Source organism: Misgurnus anguillicaudatus, chromosome 2, assembly GCF_027580225.2.
Source record: "Misgurnus anguillicaudatus chromosome 2, ASM2758022v2, whole genome shotgun sequence".
NCBI lineage: Eukaryota > Metazoa > Chordata > Actinopteri > Cypriniformes > Cobitidae > Misgurnus > Misgurnus anguillicaudatus.
Window position 1 is genome coordinate 11,702,836 of NC_073338.2, and position 10,783 is coordinate 11,713,618.

General features: G+C 38.4%; 1 protein-coding gene across 2 annotated transcripts in view; it reads left to right on the forward strand.

Annotated features, from left to right (window-relative positions):
- lrrc24 (leucine rich repeat containing 24) overlaps positions 1-10,783 on the forward strand; it is a 53,873-nt gene that overhangs the window by 35,066 nt on the left and 8,024 nt on the right. For both annotated transcript variants that reach the window (XM_055201387.2, XM_073872751.1), the window contains one exon: positions 8,924-9,202. In XM_055201387.2, coding sequence (XP_055057362.2) covers positions 8,924-9,202 — 279 coding nt within the window. The remainder of the gene's footprint in view (positions 1-8,923; positions 9,203-10,783) is intronic.

A 10,783-nucleotide genomic window follows, 5' to 3' on the forward strand; every position in this document is an offset into this window, starting at 1 on the left:
GGTCGGCAGCTAGTAAATACAATCACTCTAATAAGGTTGTAATTGATGTATTGCTGGTAACATACATTATTTTATTAAACTATATATAGTTTAAATGAGCATATAATGAGATGAGTGCCATGGCTTTATACTTTTGACACGTTTATTGTCTTCTAGCTTCCCTGACCTGGGTACCTGATGTCAGACCTTTATTCTCTCTCTCTCTCTCTCTCTCTCTCTCTCTCTCTCTCTCTCTCTCTCTCTCTTGCTCTCTCTCTCTCTCTCTGCAATGTCTAATGAAATGGCATTCTCGAGGATGTTCTGAAGTTGTGTTTGACTTGACGCGAAGCTGCTAGACCTCGGAAGATAATGCACATGGTATTAAAAACGCGTTGTGCAAATGAGCGGTAAAAATCCGGTCTGCAATTTCGTACTCTAGAGCATGAATCCTACCTTTCATAGGAATGAAACACTCGCTTCGCGTCAGTGGAAAGTGGTCGCTTAAATATAGACCAGGGGTTTCTTTCATAAGATTTGAAATGAGGCGGGTCTGCATTAGTGCGCGCCTGTCTCGTCCGTCTCCATGGTTCTTTTTGCGCGTTCCCCCGCCCATCAATCATCCGTTCCGTAAATTTTCTTTCCCCCACTGAATCGCTATATAATGTTTACTAATACAACCTTATTGAAAAAAATTTTCCAGGAAGTGTTACCATTGGTGTACGTCAAAAGATCTTTAGGGTTAATTTGAACTCGCGTACTAGAGATGAAACGGTAGGAACATTTTGCTTCACGCGTATAGTGACCAAAATCGCCATGATTATCAATATTATCATGGTTTTGTTAACAATTTCTAAAAAATGTAAAAAGTACTGATGCAAACCAAGTTTAAAATTGATTTTAAATGTAAGTGCACTTTTGTTCGCATAAACATCAAATACATACAGTAACATTAACATTATTCATGACACATTTGGGTCGTGAAATAAATGTTCATCTAGTTCAGATCAAACACAATTGTAGTAAATCAGATTTTCATATAAACACAGGACAAATCAGCAAGTCATCTGTCTGCCTCTGTTGGGACAAATCGGGTGTACTTTATGATACAGGAGTAATGCCGAGTTCAGACTGCATGATATTCAAAAACCTTGTTCACACTGCCAGTCTAAATCCAATTTTGGTGTATATCCGATTTGACAGACTCACTGTCTACATTGTGTATCACTGTTCAGATCCGATCTGTGCATCCTGTAGCGTTCTGCACTGTTTCTATGGCAATCCCTAGATGTCTGACGGTGTAGAAAATATATACTATATCGCCAATACATGAACTTTGCCAAACAACCCTATCATTTAGTCAGAAATGGACTATTCTAAAGTTTGAGCTGAGGTTGCGTTAACATGACGTGACAGCATGACCACCTAACCAAAAAGCTATACAAATGTGATCAAAGTGGTCAGACTGAAATGGATTTCCAGAAATGCAATTTGAAAGGATTTCAAACCATCGGATGTAGCCTAAAATGGATTCGGAAAAAAAACCCGGATTTCATTCGCTTTTTGGCCGTTCACACGTTCTAAATGTGACTGAATTCCAATCGAATATGCACCAAAATCGGATTTGGACTAACAGTGTGAACAAGGTAAAAGTATTTGCGTCAAAGATATTTTCACACTGCATGACTATCAGGGGTAGAATTCAATCGCTGCTGTGTTGACACTGCACGATGGATCTGCGACAGGGGTTTCACACTGCATGATTTTAACATAGGAGGCCCGCAAACTACGTCTTACAACTAAACACACACGAGAAGTGACAAGCAAACAACGCAATTCTCAGGTGAGACTGGGATTATTATTAAAAATGGTAGCCCACAAGAAGCTTGAAACACAAATTGCATGTGTGCTTATTTGCAGCGAAAAGACGAAAAAGAAAAGAAGATTATGAAGGAGGAAATGGTTGGGGAGACTCCTCCCAAGAACTTCCAGCTGCCCTGTATGTTGCTCTCTCATTAGCTGTAGGTCATCGTCGATGTTATGTTCAGTCAGAACACATTTCACACGACATGATTTGGAATCGACTCTTTGGTGATTCTCTCAGATCACGTCTTTGATAGTTCACACTGGGTGATTGTCACTTGCATGATCGAGCACTGCCTTGCCTGTGATTTCGGGCATTTGTTGGCAATTTCTCAAAACCTGTTGGCGAAATCGAGGCTATAATCGTCCAGTCTGAACTCGGCATAAGCTGCTCAACACCAGCGCTCACAGCAATCGCGGAATAAACAAAAAAAACAGACAGTAGCTTTAAACTCATCAGATCGCATAATGGAAAATTAATAGAAAAGTTCGATCTGTCTAAAGAAATACTAAGTATACATGTGTTAGATTTCCCTAATTGTGAACAATTTTTGGATTTAAATTCAGTCGGTAAAGCACTGTCATCACAAACATGGGAGCAGACGTGAATGAACATGTTTGTCTCACATTATCGCTTAAATTGGTTGATGCTGGACAGGGGTTTTCGAGCCGTGACACTGGCACGTTAAACAGTAATTTAAAAAATGACGCGGTAATACATTGGACATTTTTCTCTATCACATACAGGTCTGACTTGCTTCTGATATTGTGCATTTATGTTCCAATCAATTCCTGATAGATAAAATCAAATCTCATGCTACGTTTTTTTTTTTGTATGTTATGGAAGTAAAATATGTTGCAAATGTCATGTCACAATATGTCGACTAATTGTACTATATAATATATTGAATGTTTTGCTGTTGGCTATAAACAAACTACAGACTACCTGATTGCATTTTTATAATTAAATTCATAGAATTATTATTCCATTATTTTGTAAATTATACTTCTGTTCATAATATAGAGTTTTACAGGTTGATGCCAAAGGACAACTTTATAATTTCAGAAACTTGTTATTGTCTAGCATTTTGGAAATTTAAGTATGTTCTGGTACTAGAAACCAAAGCACTCAGAAACCAATACACTGGCTTGTTTACTGTATATTGTTTCATTTATAAGATTCTGCAGTGTTTCCCATACATTGATTTACTCGTGGTGCACTGCTACGGAATCAACACTGTCCACCACAAATAGATTTTTCATGATTCCCATTTACATTTATATTTTTCTGTTTAAAAACGTCTTAATTCATTGTTGCAAGCGCCCAACGCCCCCCCTCCCTTTCTCTAATGTTGCGTGCAGCGTGCGTGCCTCTCTCTCACATCACATTCAGAAGTTATTAGCTTAGTTAGCAACTCCTCACTAGTCAAGAAAGTTGTAATTAACTCTTTCCCTGCCATTGACAAGTTATTTCGTGAATTTAGATAAAACATTTGCATAGAAACATGTTCCTGATGAATTTTTATGTTATTCTGCAATACCGCGATTATCCACTAAATTACTTACCCAACTAGAGACTTACCCAATTTATGAAAAAAATGAATCTAAAAATGATTTACTAATTTTAAACTTTGTTTTAATAATCGTTCTGAATGTGATCTCTAAGAAAATTCCTATACAAAAATGCAATTATTTCAGCTTTTTGCAAAAAAAAAATGTCTTTTAAAGAAAAATACCCATATTTAAGAGTTTATAAGTAGAGAAAAAAATATAGATGGGATGAAACTTTTTTCTCCATCTAGTTTGTTTGAAAGCAGAGGGTCTGTTCTTTCATTTGATATATCTGTATGTTTATATATTTTTAGAAAAAAAATAAGTGCAACAAGGATTTTTTACAGTGTATTAATTGGTGAGCCAACCCATTCTCACCAAAAAGCGTACAAATGACACGCAGTGTCATTATCGTGCAATAGATACGCCAAATTCCGATTTTGCGTGCATATGATACGCCAGTCCTTCCCATTCACTTATATGGCGAATCGTTTCGTGACGTTTTATTTATTGTTTTCTCATTTGTTTTCTGTTTTTTTTACCATTTTCGCTTGTGTTTAGGGTTAGAACAACTTTTTGTTATATAAAAATGACATCCTAACCCAAACCCCAACTCTAACCCCAACTCCAAGCGACCATGGCTTAAATATAGATAAAAACATAGAGAAACCTGTATATTAAATAACCTGCTTAAATAAATGTGAAATCTAACCCTAAACCCAAGCGAAAATGGTTTAAAAAACAGAAAACAAATGAGAAAACAATAAATAAAACGTCACGAAACGATTCGCCATATAAGTGAATGGGAAGGACTGGCGTATCATATGCACGCAAAATCGGAATTTGGCGTATCTATTGCACGATAATGACACTGCGTGTCATTTGTACGCATCTTGGTGAGAACGGGTTGGGTGAGCAGATAATTGATGAGCAAAACATAACCACACAAATAATTTTTTTTTTTCAAATGAACACATGCTCATGTTTTATTAGCTGCCATCTGTTAAAGTAGTGATGTAGCATTAAACTTTAGGTTTCTTTGCTGCAGTGTGCCCAAGCATCAGATGCATTCAAGCCATTTATAATAAACAATGTTTTCCTTATTTATCTTTCTGTTTTATATAAACTTGTGAATTAAAAAACACAAGCTCACACATCTCATCAGACCCTGCTCTACTTTTTTACCATGGTTATCTTGTCATCCTAAATAATACAGCACCCAAAATCTACACAGACAAAACATATTATTGATATACCAGAATTTGGGATAATGTAGAGGTCACTTCCCGAATCTGCCTTCACCATGCCCATCTTACCGTGATTCCCACATTATGATCTCTTAATACTGTATTTACCCCAGTTGAATCAATAAAACCACCGCAGCTTGTGAATATTCATGAGCTGGCTTACATAAATTGCTCAGTTGACCGGTGTAACCTACGCTTCATGAGAAATTTGCTCCAGCTCGGCTTGTGTGTGATCAGACAATAGCTTTATAGGAATCAATTAGAAAAAGAATGAGTGTAATATGTGGTGACATTAATACATTGAAGACTAGTCTCTTAGTTCTACTGCTGTTATAAAAGCTGAACAATGCCGTTTCTGATTGATTTCCTGAGTTTTCGCTCTGCCTGTGAAACAGCAGAACCAGAAGAGTTCACCGCACCGAACCTGATATTGATCCATTTCATAAGAGTTGTTAGAGTATGGATGATGTGCTGGCTTTCAGCAAACTCCCTTTAGTCTTTCACCTGAAGAAACCCTTTGAGTTTTCCTATAAAAAAGAAACCCTTAGAAAGAAACTTTCTGAATTGAAAAGAGCAAATTCAGAGGAATTAAAAACAGATGTAAGCTTTTTGACTATCCATAATCAAGCCAAATGCACAAACGCACCCAATTAGACATATCATTAATCAAATGCATTAAGAGCCATGCTTTCCCACAAATATATACTGAAGTTCCTAAAATGTTGGATTCATTATGTTGCACAAAATGTTTTTTGTAGTGGAAAAGGGGTTTACAAACAATCAAAATGTAAGAAGGGATTCTTATAAGAACCTGTGGGGAACCAAAAATAAAGTCATCTATTACTGCAAAGAACACCTTTGAGTTTACCCACTGGAGCTGCCCATCACAGCATCACAAAAACAGAAACCATGCAAGTGACTGACAAATTTCTTTAAACTTAAGATTACGTCACCTGTTGAAAGTAGCAGCAAATCTATTTTGCTTAAAGCTTTCTGCATTGCAAACAGGCAATGCGGCAGTATTAGCTCCTTGTTTTTTATTCCTTTTTTATAACATTGATTTATTCTATTTCAGTAACACTTTATTTCGATATTCCACTTTAGACACTTTATCCACAAGCAATAGATGTCATTTAACCATCTAGGTTAACTATAAACCCAATATCTTTTTACTTGAATTTATATATCTGTGCTTTTTTCTCCAATTTTTTCTTTACTTATATTATTGCTGCTGTGACAACCAAATTTCTCCACCTAGGGGATTAATAAGGTATTATCTTATCTTATATAGCTGAATAAACTTTGGTATATGTTTTTTTTTTTTTGCCAGAATAATTTGCGAGGTGATTGATATTGCATTATGTAAGCAAAGTCAAAAGTAATGGCATTTGGTTTTATTTATTTTTTGGGGTATGGTTAGACGACAGCCCAAATTTTGCCTTTTTTTAGCACAGATGTCTGGGCTGTTTGGACAGCAATTAGATGTCTTTAATGAGTATTGTGGTGATCACCCAACAGACACTCTTCTGACTTAAAGTTTCATGTATCAACTACATGTCAACACGTTCTTATAATCTTAGGTTAGTTGACAGCTAGTTGCACATCTACTTATAGTTAGTAGAATGTCTAAAGTTGAGATGTTGCGGTGACAAAATTTTCACACTAGTTATACAGGTATCACCGGGTAGGAGGGGCTTATAAATGCGCATGGATGCATGAATTAGAGGCAAATGCGCTAGAGCAATGGTTTTCAAACTGGGGGCCAGGGTCCGCGAGATGGTGCCGGGGGGCCCCAGTTTTATGACATTTTATATAATACATTAATTTATCATGAATTTTTACAATAAAAATAATATTTTTTTCTCATACACGTAGGCTATTATCATGACCAGCAGACGGGAATTTAAATCAACCTTTAATGTTCACGCCTTTCAACAATACAAACAACTGAAACAATAAACTTTAAATATAGGCTATATAAATATGTCTTAAATAAAAATCACACAATAATAAATAAAAAGAACTCAAACATGTACCCAGCCAGCGGCTTCTCCTCCTGTAGTATCAAGCAACGGTGAATTCACCTGTGGCAAGTTTACTTTTCTCCAACTCTTCTTTTCCAGGCAACAGGCGGGCATGCAGTGATAGCAATAAGCTCCGGGGCGAATCCGCAACGAGTCCGCTCTGAAGCCGGCAGCTCCGGTCTGGATCCGTTGCTGATCCGCCCCGGAGCTTATTGCTATCCCCCGCCCGTCTCCGTGATGCACGTTGCATGCAGCAGCCAGACCAGACTTTCCTTACGGTTAACAGCAGTGAAGAATAATAATTTTTTACTGAGCGTAAAAGATTAAGCCCGAGGTCCGACTAGACCCAACTCATTTGCTTATATTTTTTACCTGAACCCGGCCCGACCCGAAGTCTGTAGGGTTTTCCATCAAAGGCCCTGTCCCAAATGGCACACTCCTGACTTGTGGTCCTCCTCAGAGTCCACACTTTGATGACATTAACACAGTCTCACCCCATGTCGTCAATATTTGACGACACTTGACCATTCGTCAATATGTGACGCGGAGGGTATACCTTTCGCGTCATTTTTTGACGAACTGGGGACTTCAATACTATTACGTCCGTTGCATTCTCTTCTCCTATTTTCTTACCATTTTCGCATCGGTTTAGGGTTAGATTACGCAAAATTAAACAGTGTACGCGAAATTAAACAGTGTACGCGAAATTAAACAGTTGTCACCTGGCGTTGGGGTTAGAAACAGTTGTCACCTGGCGTTGGGGTTAGAGATAGGTTTGGGTAGGGATGTCATTATGTAAATCTAACCCTAAACCGACGCGAAAATGGTAAGAAAATAGGAGAAGAGAATGCAACGGACGTAATAGTATTGAAGTCCCCAGTTCGTCAAAAAATGACGCGAAAGGTATACCCTCTGCGTCACATATTGACGAATGGTCAAGTGTCGTGAAATATTGACGACATGGGGTGAGACTGGGTTGATGACATCATGTTGTGCAAACTTTAGGGACCCTTGATGCGAGTCCACGTGGGTGCACCAGAGTCGTATTTTGGGACAAACTCTAGCGTCACGTCGAAAACAGGAAGAGAAGTTGCCCGTAAGTGTGAACTCCCTTTCATCGTCTGATTCGTCTGATTACTCTTTTGCAAGGACTTTTGGGTTGGTAAAGTGCGCGAAGCCTGCTGCAGTGCATGCTTCGCCGAAGATCGCATCAAGGGTGCAATGGGGGCGCTGATGAGCACACTTCAAAGCGTAAATAGACAGATGGGACACCCTACGGACTGGTAGACTAAGCGAGCACGCGCAATTTAAGGCCACGAGACCGAAAGTCCACATGAAGTGCGCCATTTGGGACAGGACCTTTCATTTTTACTCTCTGAAGTGTGCTTATCAGCGCCTCCTTTACCCCCTTGATGCGGTCTTTGGCAAAGCCCGCACTGCTGGAGGCTCTACGCACTTTACCAACCCAGAAGTCCTTGCAAAAGACCAATCAGATGATGGATGAGAGGAGTTCACACTGATGGAAAACTTCTATTCCTATTTTTGGCGTGATGCTCGAGTCAGACAGGGCCTTTGATGGAGCCCACCAGTCCCAAGCTGAGCAAACGGCTCTTCCTCCATAAAGCGCTGCTAACGAAACTAAATGATTTAATTACAAGAAAAAAATCAAAACGACGGTGGAAGACAATGCCGCAGTGTTCAAGTGATCTAATCGGTCAGAGGCTAAAGCATCGTGTATGACCGGTTACACCGACTATCGCAACAAGCCTAGTCTAAAGTGGACTATTAAAATGAAGTGTAACTATGGCGGCATAATTAAAATTGAAAAACTAATCGGGATTACAATTACGGGTGAAACAATTACATAATCGCCTCAATTACAGCTTCTCTATGAGTTTCGGCAGTATTTTTGGGCCCCAAATACAGTGTTGAATCAGAGAAGTTGACATGTTCTTTAGCCATTCATTTTGGATTTTTTTTTTCATAATTATTTGTTATTTACATTATATTATTTAATTTTGGATGTTTAGAATTTACCATGCTGCTGCTTCACAGAAAGTTTTTAAAACATTTCAAAAGTTCAATATTAGATATATTAAGATTTTTTTTGACAATTATTAGCCAACAATAATAATTGCAATTACAATATTAAGGTGAATAATTGACAACTATGATTTTTGTCATAATGGTGCAGCCCTACAGTAAGTGTTATCACAGGTTTTGCAGCTATGGCTTCTAACTTGCATTTTATGTTCTGTTCAGACTATATTTCTGCAGGACAACGCCATTGGACAGATCCGTCAACGGGATATATCTGAGCTCGGCCAACTTCACTATTTCTACCTGCAGAACAACAGCATCTCCAGCGTAGAAGCTGGAGCTTTCAGAAAGCTTGGACTGCTTCTTGAACTCGCTCTTAATGGAAACCGGATCCACTTAATCACAGCTGACGTGTTTCGTGGCTTGGATCACTTGCGCATTCTCTATCTCGCAGGAAACCAGATCACCAGATTGGAAGACTACACTTTCCGTGGACTACAGGTACTATTGAATGACTTAGTGGCTGGATTATACATTTACCCATTTCATGTTTCTCATGATCTTTAAAACCAAGAGTACATTTTTGCAACTGTTAAACGTCAAACGTTGGCTATGAAGATGCTAAAATACATAAAATTACATTTGCGATTGGTTTTGATGAAAAATGCATACAGAATAGAGACGGTGAATCTTAAAGGACAAGTTCGGTATTTTACACTTAAAGCCCTGTTTTCAGATTGTTTATGACGATATAGAACGGTTTTGACTGAAATTTGGATATATGCTGTCCCGAGAATTTTCGGGTGTTTGTTGTATCACCCCCACCTCTACAATGGCTGCATAGGTGCACTGGAACAATCCTTCCTAAAAGATGTTCACTGATATGCTCACACAAAAATCGCTGCAAACAGTGGCGTGTTTAGCCACCACGCAAACCACGCAATTGCGTAGGGCCTCGCGGGCTTGGGGGGCCCCCTACTGGCCACAAGGTGTGCGAAAGTATGTTACGTTTATTCAGACCCAAATCTAAGGCATGGATAAAGCACACGCGAGCGAGAGATGTGCAAGTATGCATGCAGAATAATATATGCGCGCATCCTCGCGACAGGCACATATAGTATGGGAAGGCGAACTCATCAAAAGAAGGACGAAACTGCGCCACTCGAGTGATCTGCGCTGCGCGAAACCAATTATATGCGCGGCTATGGCGTTTAATCAGACCCAAAAGTCGCGCGCACAAAAACCCAAACAATCTGAAAAAAGGCTTTAAGTGTAAAATACTGAACTTGTCCTTTAACATTTTGGTTATTAAATCTCCAAACTAAAAATGTCAGAGAGATGAAAACTAACAGATCAATGACACCCATCTGGTGTTAAGAAATTTAAGATAAGGAATACTAATGCAGCATAATGCTCCATGCGAGTTGAATCATTCAACCGGAAAAGTCAGAATTCCAAGTTCATACAGATTTCCATTCCAGGTTAGGAAATGTGGAGATGTACTTGATAGCAAATAAATGCATTATTTCGTTAGATCCAACATTACATTATTAAAATAAAAAAAATAATTAATTAATAACCATTTGTGAAACACCAATTGAACCTTTGAAGTTTAAAGGGCACATATTATGCAAAATCCACTTTTACAAGGTATTTGGACATAAATTTGTGTTGGTACTAGTGAGTAATCACAACCACCCTACAATGAAAAAAATCCACACACTCTTTCTTTTTAATCCTCATTAAACCAAAGCAGACCATAAGACATGGGCCGTTTCTCAATATGTGTATTGTCTGTATTTGTCAACGTACTGTTCCAATTTCACATCTAGCCAAGTTTACATAACATCCCAGTCAGATGTGTTCTTGATTTGCCCCTTTTATCGAGCATGCATCAAGAGGTGACTTGTGTGGACTTCTGACAGCTAAGTTTCCCAGAATGCATTTCGCATCGATGGCAATGGAACTTAAGACCTTCACAATATTCAAAATATTACTTTTTCTGTGTCAAAAAAAGTAATTTCAAGAGCTGTTTAGTCGAGAATAGATGAATTAACTTCAAATCTGTGGTCAGTTAGTAAA